Below are 21756 nucleotides of genomic sequence, written 5' to 3'. Positions count from 1 at the left end.
TTTTTGCCTCCTTTTTGGTGCTCCCCAATTTAACAATTCAGCTTGCCTTCTTTTTCACCACTCATTGACTTGTTTCCTCTTGTCCACAACACCATGCATGCTTCTATTTTCAAGATTGCTCTATAATCTAATCTATTTACCTCAGTCCTTGGATATGCCAAATACATTAAGTAGTCTAAATTTTTCTACCATTCATAGTGATTGCTACTTGGCTCTTCTATTCTTCTCAATAGACATCTAGCCATATTGTCTTTTTATCAGTTAGTGCACCATCATCAAACAGCAGTGAACTCCATGAAATAGAGCACACCCCCATCAACTTGGCTTGGCCCCCGCCCATCCATGTCAACACACACTTGCATAGTTATACAGATCCATCAAGAATCAATGTGCTCATAAAATAATTTGAGAATGATCCTAAACATCAGTCTAAGATTGTCAATCAAGTTATGGTTTTGAATATATATTGTTCTATAATTATCAATTCGTTTCAAGATCTTGTTGATCATCAATGAAAGGCGTTATCCTATTTAAAATGATAGCAAGCATTAGTCTGAATGATTATTCAAATATCAAATAAGCCACTAGACTTTGATAAGCATAAACATCATTGTAATTTACTTTTAGGGTCCTTATGTCATGCCCCCGCCATGATGGCATTTTATATACAAAGGAAGTATTAAAAAATTTACAAGGGGCCAACTGAGTTTATCAAGGCTAGCCGTTAAATCTAATCTTGATAAGGGCTGACCTGTTTGAACAAGGTGCAACCACCAATAAAGAGGCATGTGAAAGGTTTTTAAATTGTTTTCAAAATATTAATTAATATATTGGCCAACCCTCCATGTTCAAATGCCCATCTTGGGCAAGGAAATTAATATAATAAATTATGTTTATTGTTGCTGAGCTGACCTCCTTGAAAGGATGCGACCTTTAGGGGAATAGTCATCTTTCACATGTATAATGAGAAATTTAGGAGCTCAATTCGGAGGATTCATTCAGGGAATACCTATCCAATGAAAAGCAGAAAACCAGAGCAGACATAAATAGCAGCAGATATAAATACATCATTACAGAAGACATGGACATAATGTTGCAACAGACAAAAATATTATTGAGCAGATCTTAAAGGGCAAAAACTAGGGCATTGGAAAAGGGGATGTTATAAATGATATCAGAGCACCATTCCTGCCAGCCTGAGGGAACAGAGAGTAGATTGTAATCATAATTACATAGGTATTTACATAAAGGCATGTTTTGTATGAAGGTCGATGCAATGGCTTTCTCGGTAGATTGTTGGTATACAAATTGAAGATATACAACAGCAGTTAATATGATACAATAATTAATAGTTCAAAGCTCTTATAGGAAGGTTGATTCTAAATAGTTATGCTAAACATATGATCGACTTTATGAGGCAGACAGGCAACTTGATTATGGTTCAAGAGATGTGATTTGGTTATAAATAGTGATATAATATGCACAGCAAAGTGGCAGATTAGTGTTTAAAGCAAAGAAACGGGACTCGGACTCGGCAAGGCCGACCCGGACTCGGACTCGGGACTTTGAGTCAAACTCAGCTGGACTCAGGAAAGTGAAAAACTCAAGAAATTTAGAGATTTTAAAGATTTAAAATTTGTTTCATGCACCCTTTATTGAATACACCTTAAAGACACAATAACATCATCAAACTCGGCTCATTTGATTACATACACAAGTATACATCAATCACATAAGCATAAACGCAAATTGTAGGTGAAGGAAATAACAAACATAGATTTATAAATATTGTCAAATGCATACAATATTACAAAACATATGGAATAAAAAATCCATGTTATCATATGATCAGCATCAAATGTTCCATACAAATACCAAAGGTAAATACAACTACAAGCCTACGGCTCAAAGGAGCCTGCACCCTCCGGCCCCACCCCCCTGCGAAGGCATCTAAGGTAGGTCCTGGATGATTCGACAGCCATAGTCACCCCCCGTGACACCATGCCATGCTCACCAACATCAGGAACATCTGTGTCACTATCTACCTCTGAATCTCCTATCTTTGATCATGCTCTCCACTCCACCTTTGCCATGGCTACAGTCTCAACCTCTATATCTACCTGGTCGATCCAATCAGTGTCAGACTTGGAGGTTAAATTTCCCGACTTCTATCGACGCAGTTTCCCCCCATATTTTTCAACGGGGGTTTGGGGGCAGCACCCCCAAGGTGGGGTCAAGAGGCACAAGACTCATCGAGTTTGGCAAGTTTATGCCAAACTCGCCAACTCGGCGAGTCTGGCGAGTTCGTCCCTTGGACTCGAATGAGTCCGAGTCCGAGCTCGCCAGACTCGGGGGGCATGAATCGTACTCGGACTCGCCGAGTTTGGCGAGTTCTTGGCAATTTTCCGATCTATCGTTTAAAGAAATGTATTACCAATGTAAAGATAATGCACTGATCTTGAACCAAGAAAGAGTTGACAATGAACAGCGATTAAATGGATAAATAGTTGATTTCTTATATAATCAACTCTTCAATGTAGTTAATTCTCCAAGAAAAATATAAGGTGAAAATATTAATCAATATATACAGTGATATATTAAGGAACAACTAAGGCAGCAATTTGCATATACCTAACTTAAGGCAGCGATTACACTTACACAGCATTAAGTAAATAATGCTTGATCTATATGCTCACATGGTGCAATTTCAGTAAGTAAATAATGATTAATGTGACTTAAGGCAGCGATTACACTTACACAGCATTAAGTAAATAATGCTTGATCTATATGCTCACATGGTGCGATTTCAGTAAGTAAATAATGATTAATGTGATTTCATTACAGCAAGAAAAGGTGTGATGATGTTTAGAAGAGCTAAGGATGCAAAACAGCATTAGAAGATCTATTTAATGACTATAAGCATCGATCTTTTATAAGAAAGGAAGTCTTATTTTAGCAAACATTAAAAAGTGAAGAAGCAACAATTAAGGAAAGGTGCAATCTGTTCAGCGAAAACAATAATTACTCTAAAAGACACAACTCTTGAAGGTTGTCACTTCATAAAGTTGCCTCTTTTTGAAGAGTCATCTCCATCCTTAAAGACATACAAGGGGGTATAAATGAGATAAGAATTATGAGTGAAGAGTGAGGGGTGTATTGTTGTGTGTGAAGAATACAATCAAATATATAATATATACACCAGATTAAGAGAGAATATTATATGAAGATCTAAGGTGAAGTATATAAAGATTTTGTAATAGACTTTTGAGAAGAGATTGTGGATACTTTATGACAGTCCTATGATCAGATTATAGAAGAATTTAAAGCAGATTTGTGGAAGAGATTTATTGTGAATTGTGGAATAATGATTACCCCAAGGGATGGAACTGGTCATAGTTAAATATTCCTGCCTCTTGTGGGCCAAGCGATGAATTGATTATCCCAAGGGATGGAACTGGTCATAGTTGGATGTTCCTGCCTCTTGTGGGCCAAGTGATGAATTGATTACCCCAAGGGATTGAACTGGTCATAGTTGGACGTTCCTTCCTCTTGTGGGTCAAGTGATGAATTTGATGAGTACAAAACTTACCTATTATTTTTACCCTTCATTTATCTTTTACCCTCATGTCTTTTGGCTTCTTGTCACCATTTGTTAAGGAAATAGGAATATTTAATGAACAATAAAAGGAAATTAAAACGACGAATTGATAGTTTAAGTTTGCTATGTATTGATCTATTTGTGATCAGTTTTTGCTGCTTACGTGGGAGAAAGAGGACACAAGAGAACTGGATGATAGCTGTCACAACAAGTCTTACTTGATATTTTGTTAATCTATTTTTGATATAGTGGCCTACAGCCTTTAGCGGCCATCTTTAGCCAATTCTGTTTATATAAAAAACAAACTATGTTGTTTTAAAACATATGGTAACTATAGTACATGGCACGATATAAATATGTATACGTGCAGAGACTCATATGTTATGTAATCAATATTTTGTTGCAAATCTGAAACTCTTATTTTGTGAAAGATTACTTTGTGTGAGCGTGGATTTGAAGTAGTTTAGAATCAGCATTATCGTCAGACAATTGAGGAGACAGGGCCCACTCCAAGGTTACCCGGTGATCTTTCATTTTCTATTTAGTAGTATGTATTACTTTATTTTAATCTCTGTTACGTGTGGTTTGTATTGAGTCATTTTAATAAGGTTTCAACTGCAGGAAGTTTTTAGGTGTGTTTCTTATTTAGCTTGCCATCCAATTTGTTCTTGGTTTCTTTTACTTTTAGCATTAGTGTTCTAAGGTTGTTCATCTGTTTCTGAGCATTCTGGAATTCAAGTAGAGCCTTAATTGAACTATTATTTCACTAGCCCGTAGGAGTCCCTGTTGCAGATCCAGGCACAGTTGTGATAGGAAACAAAACACTTAGATAATCTCTTAATTTCAGAAGTGTGAATAGCTGCATTGCATCCCCACTTAGCTTACTCCTCTCAGCCCTTCAACAGATAGCCCCAATACCTTTCTAAAGCTTACGAAGTCCTGAATTGAAACTTAGGAACAAACTGAGATAGACAATAAAGGATCTTTTGTAGAATCAAATAAGTCAATTCAACAGTCTTTGAAGAACAATTTAGTCTCAATTTTCAGCTGCAGTTTTGTCCAATCAGAATTGATTACCCAAGGGATGGAACTGGTCATAGTTGGACATTCCTGTCTCTTGTGGGCCAAGTGATGAATTGATTACCCCAAGGGATGGAACTGATCATAGTTGGACGTTCCTGCCGCTTGTGGGATGTGAGGCGAATGGCCATGATTTGGATGTTACGAGCTCTTGGGCTTAGTTGAGTTGGGCAGTTTACTGGCACCCTTTTGAGTTTCTCACTGAACTAAGCAATGATTGGTTATAGGTTAATTCACTGGTCATAATGTTTATTGTAATCTACCTGTTCACTATGTCTACATATATTCATGTGTATGCTCCGTATTTTTATGTGTATGCTCTGTGTTTAGTTCATGCCTGATGTGTTTTCAGCATGACTATTCCATTAGTCTTTACAATTATTGCCTTGGGTTGATTTATTCAGTTCATAGAAACTTACATTGCTTCAGGACAAGCAATCTTGGGAAGGGTAGAATGTCATGACCCTGCCATGATGGCATTTTATATACAAAGTAATAAAAAAATTAAAGGGGCTGACTTAGTTTATCCAGGCTATCCGATCTATTTATATTTAAAACAAATTGAATCTAATTTTGATAAGGGCTGACCTGTTTGAATAAGGTACAACAGCTAATTAAGGGGCATGTGAAAGGTTTTTAGATTGTTTTCAAAATGTTAATTAATATATTGGCTGACCCTCCATGTTCAAATGCCCATCTTGGGCAAGGAAATTAATATAATAAATTATGTTCATTGTTGCTGGGACAACCTCCTTGAAAGGATGTGACCTTTGGGAGAAAAGTCATCGATGGTATATATAATGAGACTTTTAGGAGGTCAATTGGGGGGATTTATTCAGGGAACAGCTATCCAACTAAGAGCAGAAAATCAGAGCAGACATATATTGCAGCAGATATAAATACATCATTACAGCAGACCTGAATAGACCCTTACAGCAAATATGGATATATTGTTGTAACAGACATAAATATATTATTGAGCAGATCTGAAAGGGAAAAAACTAGGGCATAGAAAAAGGGGACATTACAGTTTAGAAAAAAAGTTACTCTGAAATTGTTTAATTTGATAGCATTATCAAGTGAGAGCATGTTGTTCAAGTCCATTACATGACAGTTATGGAATCGTGACGACAATTCAGAATCAACCCTAAAGTCCCTGATTCATGATTCATAGCTAATTTATTTTTCTGATATATTGAATTATCTTTCTTTCTGAGACATTTATTAATATCAAGATCAACAATAGTTAACCCATTTACTAAGCAATTAATATTATCCATGGTATTCAGCTATCAAGTCTTCAAATTTTACCTATACACTAGCCTTTTTTGGAAATAAGGAATAATGTGCGATTACAAACTGCATATGATGCTCATCCATCACTTTGTTTCATTCCCTTTTGTAAGTATTATAGAGAAAATAAATTCTAAAAAACATATTTTTACTATAAAAAATGGAAGGTAATGATCTCTACCACATCACTTTCAATTCGCACTCCTCCAAAATCTTGAAACGTGGAAATGGCTTGCTTGTTTATGAAGCATGATGTATCTGAGTTCTCCATAGCTGGAATCAATGTTGCACCGATAAAGTAACATCCAGGTTCTACTGTTATGACCTGCATGTGCAGTAACAAGATAATAAAATTTGCATGCAACAGTGAAGAAAGCTAAAGTGTTTTTTAATTGATAATTGAACTGTATATATTCAACCATTTGGGTAACATTAATTTTAATAAGCAGATTGATTGACCTAGATTCATTCCGTTTGGATACTCTTAGTATGATTCCCTTTGTAAAGTGTTTATTGGCTTCCACTAACCAGGAAATGATGTTTTTGTTCAGTAGTTCTTGAGTATTCTCTGTAAGTGGATATTGAAATTTGTCATACTTGAAAAAAAACATTTATAGATAAGTTGGTTTGGATAGCGCATATAAAGAAATAGTAATGCAAATTTAAGAACTATGGAAATAGTTCTTTAGCAAATCTCAACCTTTTGCAATGATTGTTTGGGATCTGGGACAAGAACAACCAAATTGTTGTCTTTTTTCACAATGTACCTTAATACTAGTTGTCAAATTAAGTACCAAATCATTTTCATTTTCATCAAGTTAGACTTTTGGTCCAGGTTCATACCTTGGGTGTGTTTGCAGGTTGACTTTGTGCCATTCATTTGTTGCCTTATCCTATTTATTATTATATTTGTTAATATTTTTGTTTTCATACACGGATCTTGTTGGCGTACTGGTGATGGCAATGCAAGCATAATGTCATCATGTTGTTGAAATTTGTCTCTTATTTTGTTAAACAAATTCGAGCACTAAATGTGCTTCTAATTTCTAAGAACTGAAATCATGAGAAACTGGACCCTAGGGTTATATCTAACTCATCTTACTAGTTATAAGGGACCCTTTGCATTTAGAAATGTCAATGCAGCATTAGTACTTTACCAAAACTTTTTGGTGACCAACATTTCATCTTTTATGTCAATAGACTATCATTTGACATTTTGTGTGATATTGTTTTCAAGGGTGCTGTTGAGGACACATCCAGAAACACCTTCATTGTATTACTGCCAATCTGCCATTATAAAGCAAAAGCTTGTCAATCTATTAATCAGTATTTAACGTTGTTCCATATACATGGTCAATCAATTTTGCTTGGTAAATATATTGTTAATGTTTATTATTAATTTATTAATGTCTCCATTCACACCTTAATTCCTTATATATATAGAATTATCCTCATGATTTCCTGCAAAAACATTTCATGTCAGCTTCCTGATTAGGTATCAAGGAAAGTATATACTAAACATGTAGCTTGCTCCAGTTCTTGGGAATTCAACCATTCTCCGTCAAAATAAGGCTGTAGTCAAGATTAGAATGAATGCGTGAACAGTAACTTAGTGAAAACCCTAGCTTAGAATCTCACCATTCCTTCACGAAGAACACGAACAGTCCGCAATGATCTCAATCCAGGTTCTTTAGGTCTCTCCAGTCCCTGTGAAAAACTCCATTCAATTTTCTTTTAACAAGAACATTTTATCTTGCATTTACTGAAGCTCTGATAACATATTAAGAAGCATTCACAGGATATTTAGCACATCATAGATAACAAATTAGTAACTCTACAAACAAATAAGAGGAGAAAGGGAAAATGGCAATGATTATTTCTGACGACTTGCACAATCAGAGGAGAGCAATAGAAGTTGAGGATCCTACAGTATCCTGCTTACTGTCCAAAAATAGTTTTCTCGTATGGAGCTTAACTTTCTAAAACATCTTCACCACCTACATGTTAATTATAACTTGTGTATCTTATACAAGTTGAGGATATTTCAAGATCAAGTCAAGAATAAAGAGTCTAATGCTACATTACTGACCTCTAAATAGCCTCCTGGATCATGAGTGTCAAGCCCAAGGAAATGTCCAAGACCATGTGGCATGAACACCGCCCCTAGTCTTTTTTCCATCATTTGTTCAACAGCTCTGAAGTAGATACAAAATATCATAAAATAAATCTAGCAAAATAATCTGATATAAAATATCATAAAATAAATCTAGCAAAATAATCTGATATGATAAATGGGAAGAAATATACCCTAAAAGAATGTTGGCATCCTTCAGGGACTCTAGAATGACTTTCTCTGCTAATCTGCAAAATAACAAATTAACATTGATCACATGTACTCAATCACATTTAAACTTTTCCAATAGTTTGTGAGCTATCCTAGACAGTTTTCTTTTCTGGAATTAAAAGAAATCCTTAAAACTTTTCCCCCTCATGAACCAATTACCAGAAACATTATTTTCTTAAGCAGAACTTCTAGGAAAAAGATACTCGTTTCTCCACCAAAATCACACTTGTGATGCATGAGAATCAAATTAGCCCTTGTATAATGAGCCACAAAGAATTTTATGTAGAAGGAACAAGTAGATCATGAGATGACAAACTGTAGCAAATTACATTACCCAAAATTAAATACCAGGGAAGAATGAAACAGAGAATGTACATTAATGCCAGTGGATGACCAAGAAATGTCAACAAGACTCAAAAGTATGTTAAGCAATGATAATCATAGGAATGCATAAACCATACCTCGCCAAAAAAGCAACAAAACGTGCTTACAAAAGTCATACAATAATTTTTTAAGAGCAACAGTAATCTGGTATTAAGCAAAGCTTTTAACTTTTCAACGTTCAGATTTTGACATTTAATGCAGGATGATATTGTCATCATATCCATTTCACCATTTTCTTTTTATGCTATGATTCTGGAGTATTCTAGCATCTTTTTTGATAACTCTGTTATGAAATTGCTAAAAATGTCATAGATAATGAATCTGTTTATGGAAATGAATATACACGTGAAACTGAAAATGCATGGCCATAGGATGCTGTAATATCTTTTTTTCTTGGGATATGCAAATGGAGCCAATACCTTGGATATAAAAGATTCATTAGGCACCTGGCTAAAGTTGGGTATTGAAGAGTCCCTAGCACTGAAGATCTGGTTTGTGGGTTGATTTAATCTCTCTAGATGAGGAGTTGAATGTCATACCTTTGAAATGTGTTGGGGCTGACAGATTGATGTAGATGATTGGAGCCACAAATTAGTGTGCCAGAAACTCTACAAGCATTTAACAATAAATAGTATATGCCAGTAATTGTAACAGAAAGTTTTGTGATGGCCATACTGCAGTCCTCACTTTGGGTGTTCAGTAATATTTAATTAGTGCATTTAAGCTATCAGACATGAGTCAGATTGAATTGCATGCTAACCAAGTCCCAAGATTGGTTTGCATTTGTAGATAACACAAAAGCAACTTGTAACAAACACTTGGAAATCACTGCATTCTTTTGTAGATTAGCTATAAGACATGTTTCCTTCACCTTAACACCTTTGATGATTTAAAGGTGGATCTAACAAAAAAATTGAAAATTTTGAAAACTATCATCAATCATATAAAAGTAAATTGAAACAACTATTAAGTGTTGTGGAATTAACATTACCCCATAATTTGTGTATGAAAACTCTTGATATGAGAGAAACACCAAAAAAGATATATAAAAATCAAATGAAACCAAATACATAATGCATGTGAAGCTAAAAAAATTATTTTATTTAATAAATGCATGTTTGCCAGTTAATTGATTAAGGCCCAGGCTTCCTAGAATGATGTAGCACAAATGTTTTATATTTCTTTTTCCATTTGCATTAAATTTACACTTTACTTTATATCTCGTATTCAATAAGAACAATGTTTCATCCTCAGACATGCTTGAAAAGTTAGGCATAGGAAAAACCCAAAGAGCCTTGGGCAATATTTGACAATTCATGCTCAATCTAAAAAATAAATGAACGAAGGATTTTATTGAAATTATACTTGTGCATGTCCACCCAGCTTACTCCAGGCTTCATTGCAGAAATGACAGCTTTGTGAGCACTAAGAACTGCCTGTGAAAATACGTATGCACAAGAATCAAGAAAAGTAAGTGTAAGATAAAACAAGATAGGATGACAGTTCCATGTAATTGACATTCTAAGTATATTAAATGAGTTAAGGGAGTATCAATAATTTTTATGATCTGCTCAAAAGTTCATTAAATAAAACCTTAAAAACAAGATATAAATCTCACTATATCTTCTTGGATATCCAATTGAATAGTTTCAAATGAGAGAAAAAAGCACAATTATATGTTGAGAACAATATGAGAGAAAACTCTTACATTATACACCATTTTTTGGTCATTCGTGAATTTTCCATTAACCTGAAGTAGAATGGATGAAGTTCAATAAGATAAGTCACAAAGAAATATTTGCTCTTGTATGCATATCAAAGAAGAAAATAGAATCTGTTTCAACTGCCTAAGGTCCTCGTCATCCAGAGAAACTGGACAAAAAAATCATTTTCCTCAAAAGAAAAAAGACAATAGAATGCATTAATTGCATAGTTGTAAATTAGATCCATGAGATCTAGGAAAGTTTACAACTCTGTTATGTCAAGTTTGGTTAGAATATTATTGCTACAAAATATTCTCTCATCAGGAAATGAAAACTTACATAAAATTTCAAAACCAAGCAAAAGAACAAAAGCACAAACATGTATACAAACAAATTGAGTATGTAATGAACATCACTTGCCAAAAGAAATAAGCCAAAAATAATTTTGTTCTATGCTACACAAGATAGGAACATCAAAACATTTTATTAGATCGTAAAGATAAAAAGCGTTGTCAATAGAACCTCTCGCAACTGTTCAATAATTTATGTAAACTTGTGGTGATAACTTCTAAAGTTCTTAAACATACTATTAAAAAGCTGAAAGAAAACATGAACCATTTAATCATCACATTCATCTTCCAAAACATGTAATAATTAATTATTATAAAAGTGGTGTGAAAGGCAAGATGTTAAAATTTTACTTTAATTGATAAATATTAATAGGTTGCAAATTAACTGGTAAGAGTCCTTAATTGATCACCTATTTTCATATAATTCATATTTTCTATGTGCTTGCCATTATCACGTAGACTACATTATATTTAAGGGTTGCAAATTTGGGGTGTACAAACAAAAGCTTAGAGCTCCACAAATTTAAAACCTTTATATTTGTTGTTAAGTCTTTCTCGTCATTTATTTACCTTTCTACCCCATGGGGCTGGTGTGGAGGAAAAAGGAGACAAGCGAACTTCATGGATGGCTAGATGAAGTTGTTAATGTTTGTAGCTTCAGTCGAATGATCATTTAGAATACATATAATATATGTTGATTAATAATAATATATTATTATGTTATATTATATTATTATTAATCATATAAAATTTAATATTCAATATTAATCTATTATATTATTCTAAATTAATAATTCATTGATGAAACATTATAATATTGATTAAATTATTATAATTAAAGGACAGACATGTCCGTTCAAGGACATGCCTCTCCAAAGGAATATATATAGCTTTTGTGTTCTATACCAAAGCTATTGATGCTTTCACTCAATCAAGTGCCCTTATAGATAGTAGGGGTTTATGGTGCTTCTTAAACGTGTGCTTCAAGAGGAGAAACAGTGACTTATGAATCTGCCCTTATCCCTATGGCCTTTGTCTTTGACATAATGTTATTCAATTTGAGAACACATAGAATTCCAAGAATGCAAATATCAAATTGAATCAGATATATACATTAAAATACATCCAATAAAACCTGGGAAAATCAACATGGTATCAGAGCTCAGGCCTGTGAAGTTTAATTTGGAGGTTGGAGAAAGTTGGAGAATTCAGTTTTTTCTAGAATTTTCAGTCTGAAATATGCCATTGTACGCCCTTTGGTTGGCCTCAAAATGAGTACTATAATATATGGATGGAAAGATCTGTGTTTCTAGTTTTCAAATATGTTTATCTCATCAAATTTGATTCAGTTTTGTGCAAGATATGACGACTTTGGTGCAGGTCACTTGAAACCCTACCTAGGGTTAGCAGTTTTGGGAAAAATGTCATAACTTTTGTTTTAACCGTTGGATCTGGCTATAACTTGGAGGAAATGTTTGTAATTAGAATTTCTAACATCTCACCGAAGAGATTGGATAGATTTGGTAAATTGCAAAAGTTATTAACGACTGTGTGTGGTGGATCATAATGAAAGTGTTGATCAAAATTATAAAAATGTTCTACATCATTCAAAGGGAATTATGATGAGAGATGATTCATGCGTGATATTTCTTATATGGGCTTACCTTACGAAAGGAAATGTTTTAAACTTGAGATAAGTATTCCATGTTTTATTAAGGCACATGAATTATTGAGTTTGTAATTTATGCTAGAATATTGGCTAGTAAAATCTTGTATGCTTCTATCATTGGTATTTCTGTTCGAGATAATTTAGTTTATGAGCTATTTGTAATCTCTCTCTAACATACCTTCAAGACGAAAGCACAATAAAATTGAATTAAAGGAAGAAATAAATTGATGCTTACAAACGAATTGATGATTGAGACCAGATGCAGAGGGAGTCTGACATTTCAAAGGAGGACAAGAGGTTGATACAATAACTTGAGCTTCAGAGGGAGCAGATGGTTCAGTCAACTTGTGACAATTTCGATCATAGTGATTGAGAGGAATTTTCACTATTGAAGGTGAAATACTTATGAGGTAAAACTTGATTCAATTGATTATTATACTAATGAAATCATTTAATGCCTTATCGGCCCTGTGTAAATCATAAGGAAGTGACGACTTCCAAATGATTTCCACTTGTATTTTTGAGGTTATTGGAAGGTGACGATCTTACAATAACTTGAGCTTGTGGATAGAATCGCTGACAGAGGCAATCCACATGAGAGCTCGTGGATATAATCACCGACTAAGGCAATCCACATAAGAGCTTGTGGATAGAATCGCCGACTGAGGCAATCCACATGAGAGCTTATGGATAGAATCGCCAACTGAGGCAATCCACATGAGAGCTTATGGATAGAATCGCCGACTGAGGCAATCCACGTAAGAGCTTGTGGATAGAATTGCCGACTGAGGCAATCCACGTGAGAGCTCATGGATAGAATCGCCGATTGAGGCAATTCACGTGAGAGCTCATGGATAGAATCGCCGACTGAGGCAATCCACGTGAGAGCTAATGGATAGAATCGCCGACTGAGGCAATCCACGTGAGAGCTCATGGATAGAATCGCCGATTGAGGCAATCCACATGAGAGCTCATGGATAGAATCGCTGACTGAGGCAATCCACGTGAGAGCTCATGGATAGAATCGCCCACTGAGGCAATCCACGTAAGAGCTTGTGGATAGAATCGCCGACTGAGGCAATCCACGTGAGAGCTCATGGATAGAATCGCTGACTGAGACAATCCACATGAGAGCTCATGGATAGAATCGTCGACTGAGGCAATCCACGTAAGAGCTTGTGGATAGAATCGCTGACTGAGGCAATCCACGTGAGAGCTCATGGATAGAATCGCTGACTGAGGCAATCCACGTAAGAGCTTGTGGATAGAATCACCGACGGAGGCAAATTCACACCTTGAGACTATGGTCCCCTGTGATGAGCATCATATGGTTGATGAAAATACTCCCAATATCATGAGATGATATTTTTGAGTTATGGTGAATATCATGTGCCTTGATATTCTTGTTTATACCATACTTCCTGATATCATAGTGAGATAATATTTTCTCTATTCCATAATTAATCTAGACTTAATGCATTTGCATTGATTTTATCTTCCCTAGCTAAGAGGGAGTGTTAATTATGTTTTGTGTAGCTATGGTGAGGGCCATAAGTGTTGACATGGGAGATCACTACACATTTTGTCTGATCATCCTCCCTAGCTAAGAGGGAATGTTAATGTTTGTAGCTTCAGTCGAATGATCATTTAGAATACATATAATATATGTTGACTAATAATAATATATTATCATGTTATATTATATTATTATTAATCATATAAATTTAATATTCAATATTAATCTATTATATTATTCTAAATTAATAATTGATTGATGAAACATTATAATATTGATTAAATTATTATAATTAAAGGAGAGACATGTTGGTTCAAGGACATGCCTCTCCAAAGGAATATATATAGTATAATGTTATTCAATTTGAGAACACATAGAATTCCAAGAATGCAAGTATCAAATTGAATCAGATATATACATTAAAATACATCCAATAAAACCTGGGGAAATCAACAGAAGTCGCCACCAAGAAGAATAGAGAATCCTTGCCAAATAAATAACAGTCAAAATGAAATTAAAATGAAACAATGGATTCATGTACCATGATGCACATATTTGACATCAATCAATACTCATTAACAGCCTTCAATACTCACTGACCATTTACAATGTTGGATCCCAAATGAGGTGCCTTAATTGTGCTTAATGTGCCAATAACCATCCAAAATGGTCTATTTCATCTTCTTCTCTTGCTCTATCTTGAACTCCTACTTGAAAGATCTTCAAAAATCTCTAAAATCTCAGTCCCACAATTGCCTAAATTTGCCACAAGATCTCCAAGGCAAATGATTGTTAAGCATGGGAAGTGTTGGTGTAATTAATTATTGCACCCATTATATTATTTTTACTTAGGTAGGTTCTTTTTTATTACTTCAGTACGATAGGATAGTGAGTACTGAATTTTTTTTTGTTATACTCTTTGGATTTGGAAACTCAGGATTCTAATTTATCCTCATCATTATCAGATTTGGAAACTCGATGCTATATATTATAGCTCTCTCCTCCCATTTATCATCTTATTGAATTCAAATATTTGACTTCTTAGATCACTGTCTTTCTTGTTTGCATTTAATTTTGTCATCATAATGTTGTTTTGTTTGTAAATAGATTTATATTGCATAGCTTTATTAAATCTACTATGATATTGGAGCAAGGTAGATTAGGTGACAATTGATTTTAAAATCTAGGGTAGTCTATTCTTTATCCTGGGTTTACAGTCATGTAGTTTGCATTATTTTTTATCACCCATTGTAGGAAACCTTTATGGAAAAATAAGTAGTTCCATTGCAATCATAAGGCTCAAATTAGTTAGGGTAAACCCTCATTTTGTCCAAATTGGATACTTAAGTCTACTAGCTAATTAATCTCCTATAAGGTTTGATTCGATATATTTGTAGGTTGTATGCATTTCACAGTATTTTTGGCACAAACCAAACAGTACCATTGTGTTCAAAGCTGCCAAAAACCTATAAATTGAGTGCCAAATTGTCAAAATTCCAAGTAGGTGACTCCAAATAGTGATAAAAATTGTTGTAGATTGTATAGCATCTATACAACACTATGTAATTGTTGATGTCTACACTACATTAGCCTCGTACAACCACCACTATGCCACTACTACAACCAATGGTCAACCTCGCTGCAATGACAGAGGTGCTCAACCCTACTATAGTGTCACCTCTACTTTTCTTGTGTGAAAAGTTGAAAACACAACTACCATGCTGGTGCTCCATTGCAATGCCAACAACACTGCTCCATTCTGCCAATCACTACCAATTATGTTGCCCTCACACTAGTCCACCACAACACCGCCCTCCCCACACATGCCACACAAGCACTACCAAAATAATACTGTTATTTTAATTTTGTTGTACCAATTCTAAATTCTCATATTGAGTCAAATTTCAAGCTAAACTTGGTCATCCTCCCAAGTGCAAATTATGTTTTAGGTCTTGTCTAGTTTGCTTTGTCTTGTTGTCCTTTACGCTTTTCTAATCTTTGCAAGGTCATGGAATTGTATTTTTGAAGTCATTCATGATGGTGGAAGGAAGAGGTTGCTAACAAAGAAGTTTCTAAGTATGATCTCAAAAGTGTACTTGAGGAAAAGAAAGAGGTATAAAAAAAGTGAGATATTGAGAATCGGTAAATTTCTGAAGTGTGGCACTAAAGGGCACACCTACACGAGAAGCTGAAATAAGATTTCTTAATATTTAGGCACTTGCATGAGAAGTTATAATTAAATTTCTCATGTTTAGAGATGCACTTAAGGAAGAGTCATGCACCTAAGCATAAAGAATTGGATTCAAAGTCAAAGGATAATTTAGAGGTGTGCATGGTAGGGGCAAGCGTGCACTTGTATAAATGAATGGGAAATGACATCAAGTTAAATGTCTAAACACAAGTACCTGCTTGGCATCTAGGAGCACACCTTACAAGGGAGTTTTCATTATCAAATTTGAAATCAATACTTATGTCACTTAGGTGCATGTAGTACTCTCAAGCACACATTTGACTAAACGGCGATTTAATGAATTCAAAAGCTTAAAACTGTCATATAGAAGGGTGTGCCTAAGGGTTTATATTGCAAAATTAGTAGAACACAATATTTGATTATTCTATTAATTAAACTGGATACAATTACAATGAGGTTTATCTCCTTATATAAAGAGTGGAGAACGAAACCATCTGAACAAATAAACATTACATGACTCAAAGATTAAAAGTAAACTTAAAAAAATTAGGATAAAACTTGCCACTAAGGTGACTTTATTACAATTATAAGCCTTATCTTTTAATAATTTAATATTATTCTAATATCCTTGCCTTCTTACCTTTGACATCAATGACAAACATTTGCCTTTATACTTTGGACATAAATGACAATATTTCCAACAAAGGCTTTCATGAATCTAAATATTAGTGCATTATATTTCAAAGGACCAACCACAGTGTTCCATCTCTTTCACAGCTGAGAGACCTTTGGAGGCATTTCCTGCTTTGGATAATAGCCATTTTCCTTTTTGGTTGAGAAGTTTGCCCTAGTCATGTTCTTTCTTGCATGATATTGAAGTGCCTCGGTTCCACCTTCAATATGTGAACTGTTTTGTTGGTTACAGCTGATTGAAAGTTATAAGTTTGACTAAATGAAGATGATGCCTGGGAAGAGACCATGGCTTCATGCAGGCTGCCCAAGAGTGGAACAGCACTTTGCTAAAATTAGATCTGGACTAGGGGATGGGAGTTTGAAGGAAAATGGTACTAGGGTTGTTTGAACTTTGAGCATAGGATGGGTCGTAGATGGAAACTTCTTAAGGGCAGATCACCTTTCTAGATCTTAAACACACTTTAATCACTGCAAAATATCTCATTAGCATTAATGGAATAAGATTATTTTTAAGCTTACTTGAAAGAATGATATTTTTGAAAAGATTTCCGGACATATTTATCAATTTGTTATCATCTTAATATCATATATTCTGTACTCATAAGCATATATTATATATTCCTAAGTTTAACAGGTTAAGCACTTGTGACATGCTTAACCCTAACATAAATATTAGTTAATACGCTAATCCATCTTCATTAAGATGAAAGGCTATGTCCCTACATAGTTAAGCCTATAAATAAGGATGAGAACGCTCTCCCATAGCATCTTATCATCTATTATTGAATTTGCATATAATTATCTAATTATTGGAGGTCACCCCCTCAAAGTGGTGCACTACTGATTTTTGCATTTGTTGCCAAGAGATATCATAACACAATTCGACCATGTAACATCCTAACCATCTTCACTTTCTACCCTTCCTATCTAGTTTTTTGGTATATTGTAAAAGCAGCATTTGTAGCTCTAATCTCATCTTCAAGGCATTTAAGATAAACTTTCCTTTGTGTTTACTCTACTTCAATTTCTCATAGAGCTAAGATCTGTGTTCGTCCAAGCATATGAACTTCTGCAACCTATCTTGCAAAAGTTCCGTGTTTACCAACCCTAATTTTGCTGTCCACTTTTATATAAGAAAAACGGCCTTGCTTTTAAAGGAAAATATATAGTTTATTTATAAAGCTCATGGATTCTAAGAGTGACTAAAAAAACAGGCTACTTATATAAAAGCATAGAATATAGCTATTTGCCATTGATTTATATGACACAACAAAAAGCTTTGGTCCTTAAGTACAAGGGATTTTATTCTACTAGCAATGAGTGCCCTAAACTAGATAAATTATATCCATATTGGATATATGCTGAAGACTGTTATATTAATGAAAGAATGGACATTATATTGTCTTATAGAAATGCATTTATGGATATGACTTAGTACATGAAAAGGTATTTTTTATAATAACATTAGATTATGTTATTGGGCCATGGCCAGTGTATTCAAGTTCAGTTGCCACAAATATTTAAACATGATTTATTGCTGGTTTTAGTTTTGAGCCATAAGACACAATTTTGTCAGATTTAATTATCACTGCTTACAATTCCTTTTTTTGGCTGTATGTAATGTCCCCTTCCTAGGTGCCAGGTAGTTGAGCAGGGATTGGCCTATCATTAGGTTCTTGTAGGCCAGTGGAGTGAAGATGGAACTCATACTGAGGCTTGTGGAGTTGTGCAGGGGCTTTATAAGCCATTTTGGATGTTCAGAGGTACTTCCTATTTTTTAGGAGGGATCCCTACTTTTTAGGGAATGACTGAGAGTTGGTTCCAGGATGTCTACGGACCATTTCGAATAATTTGAGACCAGCTCCTACTTTTTAGGGAGGACTGCCAGTTGACTAGTTGACCACTCAAAAGACAGGGAAGTGGAGCCAAAGCCCTTACGTGCATTTTCAGTTGATTGGAGATAGTCTCCTAACTTTTAGGCGAATCCCTATTTTCTAGGACACTGCTTGTTCACCTGCTATTTTTAGATATCACCATGATGGCATGGGTGTCAACAGTTTTCAGTTTGGAGTCCAGGTGATAGATTTATGAATAAATTTGGATTAAATAAATTATTGTCTAAAGCTTGATTTAAATAAAAATAAAAGTGATTTAATTAAGTCACTTTATATTATAATAAATTATAATAAAGGGGCCCCCCTTGTTCCATGATGCCGAGGAGACATGAGTTAAGTTGTTTTTAAAAACAACTTAATTTTATTAATAAAGGGAGCCTAAGGGGTGTCATACATCTTGAGGGAGAAATAAGGGAATAAAATAAAGTTAATAAGAGGATGAAATAAAGTTTAATAAACTTTATTTAAATAAAGTCTTGCAAGCCTAAAATCAAATTAGGGTTTGGAGTTGTTAAAAAGACATGTGGAGTCTTCATTTTGGTATCTTTCAATCATTTTTACAATCAACTTTTCGGGAATTGAGCTTTGCAACTCATTTCAGTAGTGTAGTAGCTTTGAGGAACAAAAACTCCTTGAAGATAGGTGGATTTCGACAATACCCCAATTCACAGGTTGGAGGAATTCATTCAGAATTCCTAATTGTGCTTCAATTCAGATTTAATTCAGCAGATACAGAGGATTGTATGCAGATTGGTGAGGGTTTGGAGACTTAGAGGACAGCCATTTCATCTTCTAAATCAGCCGTACAACCTTCTTATGTAGACGTACCATTGGGAGGTTTCCTAGAAGCCCAAACTCAATCGATCCAACCAATTGAGGGCATGAGTTCCATACAAATTGGATGACCAGCATTGCACATGAGTAATCCAGTGATTTTATTGGTTACAAGAAAAATTCTCTTCCAGATTATTGTTTTGTTTAGTAGATCGAATAATCCTCTTGGGAGCCAGGCATAGAAATTAGTGGAATTCAAGTATTTGCTAAGTTACCGATTCGGGTACGGGTACGGGTACATCTGTATATATATATATATATATATATATATATATGTTCAAACATCAAAATTATAAAATATAATTATATAAACTACTCTTCAATCATATAAAAGACATATAAATAACTTATTGTTTGCATGGAAACAAGTCTTAGTGCATTTTTAATCAACTGGTGCTTGTTAATGGCTTTTGTAGTACAAATTTCCTGATTAAGGAATGTTTCTTGTTCGAAAGAACCATGATAGTGTTACATTGATTGATGTCCTCCTTAATGATTTTGATGGTTTACTAGCCTACTTGTTTATTTTTTATTCAGAGCATTAGCTTACCTCAAGCTTTGGATGTTTTACGAGCAATGATGTTATTCTTACGTAGTTTTTTGAATAGTGTTGAGACTTGCAGATACTTGTTTATTTTTTATTCTGAGCGTTAGCTTGCCTCAGGCTTTGGATGTTTTATGAGAAATGATGTTATTCTTATGTAGTTTTTCACATAGTGCTGAGACTTACAGATCTGAGTCCATGTCATGTGTAGCTAGTCTGCAGCCCTAATTTGCATGCTCGCAGAGACTGTAGGAAGAATAGAAAATCAACATGAAATTTTCAAACAAAACCATTAAAAGGCTATATGTTCTTTTTTTTTATTACCAGATTTCATTAAGTTTTTGTTGAGTTTTTCTGCTGGATTTGAGTCTTAGTCACAAAACAACTTTGCCAAGTTTTCACCAAGTCTGAGAATCCAGCTGCCTGGGAGGAACCCGAGAAGAATCCACGGAGGACCAGGCTCGAACTAGGACCCGAAGAGAACCAGGACCTGAATCCAAGGCAGCCTAGGAGAATCCAGTAACCTAGAGTATTTTTTTTTGGTAATTATTGTAAGGACAAATAAAGCTCATTAGAGCCATTTCCAGCTTTTGGGTACTCTTAGATTGTATTCTGCATTAATTCTTCAATAAAACCTTCCCAGGTTGGGCGTTGGACTCTTGGTATGCAAGTCTATTATCCTGGTGAAATAGATTTCTTAATTCTGAAAATTATTCTTCTGCTGTTCTTAAATCAGAATTCTGAAATTAATCATCAGTCATCTTATTTCTGCAATTTGAATTCCAAAATTGTGATTCATTGGCTCTATGTATGATTAAATTCATTGCAATAAATTGGCATCAAAACCCTAGCACAAAACTCAAAAACAAAACAACATTAAAACCTTCAATTCAGCAGCATACAAATCAGAAAATTTCATTACACATTGGCTGGGGATCTTTCATTGTAAGTTCTGCTAATATTCAAGACTTTTGAGGTAGAACAACTAGACCTTTATGAGACTCAACAATTAAACACATAGATCCATAATCTAGATAATAACATTGACTATGAAAAAATTCACGATAGCCCTAAGTGATAGAGCCATGTGTTTGTTTGATAGATTATTGTTGACTTAGTGCAATGGAGTGTACTGTGTCGTAACATTAAAATATTGATTGATGACTTTTCAAGAGATAATTACAGAGAGTTGCGACCTTTAATTTGAAAGAAGATTCGATACCATAGCATGGAAATAGGATTCTTTTGATTATTCTATGATAGTATTTGTTAATTGTTATAACAATAGTTAGGCATAAAAAACTATGGGTTCTTGGTGCAATCTATCACTAGCCAAAACAAAAAAGAGATGTGGTATTATAGTACTTCCTAAATATAATGTCCCCACTTTGGAATAAATTTAATAATAAATAATAATAATAATAAAATTAAAATACACAAGAATAAAAATAAAATTAAAATTAAAATATAAAAGCATATAACTAAATATAATTAAAACGAAGGGTCAAAAGACATGGAAGAAAAAGTTGTGACTCCATCAAACATGAGATATAAAAGGGAGAAGAGAACCTCATTTGAGGGAGGATAATTTGGGGGAATCAGAAATGAAGATCTGATTTAAATAAAAAGTGCAGATCTGATTGTGAAAGGTTGTGTCCCTCT

General features: G+C 34.4%; 1 protein-coding gene across 4 annotated transcripts in view; it reads right to left on the bottom strand.

Annotated features, from left to right (window-relative positions):
* The window catches only part of LOC131035922 (uncharacterized), a 284939-nt gene that overhangs the window by 44610 nt on the left and 218573 nt on the right, over positions 1 to 21756 (bottom strand). For all 4 annotated transcript variants that reach the window (XM_057967692.2, XM_057967691.2, XM_057967693.2 and 1 more), the window contains exons 11-16: positions 10408 to 10449; positions 10065 to 10135; positions 8279 to 8332; positions 8061 to 8166; positions 7610 to 7678; positions 6153 to 6296 (exon numbers count right to left, since the gene is read on the bottom strand). In XM_057967692.2, the coding sequence (XP_057823675.2) occupies positions 6153 to 6296; positions 7610 to 7678; positions 8061 to 8166; positions 8279 to 8332; positions 10065 to 10135; positions 10408 to 10449 (486 nt within the window). The remainder of the gene's footprint in view (positions 1 to 6152; positions 6297 to 7609; positions 7679 to 8060; positions 8167 to 8278; positions 8333 to 10064; positions 10136 to 10407; positions 10450 to 21756) is intronic.

Source organism: Cryptomeria japonica, chromosome 3 (genome assembly GCF_030272615.1).
Source record: "Cryptomeria japonica chromosome 3, Sugi_1.0, whole genome shotgun sequence".
Classification (NCBI taxonomy): domain Eukaryota; kingdom Viridiplantae; phylum Streptophyta; class Pinopsida; order Cupressales; family Cupressaceae; genus Cryptomeria; species Cryptomeria japonica.
This window is presented reverse-complemented; position numbering and strand designations above follow the sequence as displayed.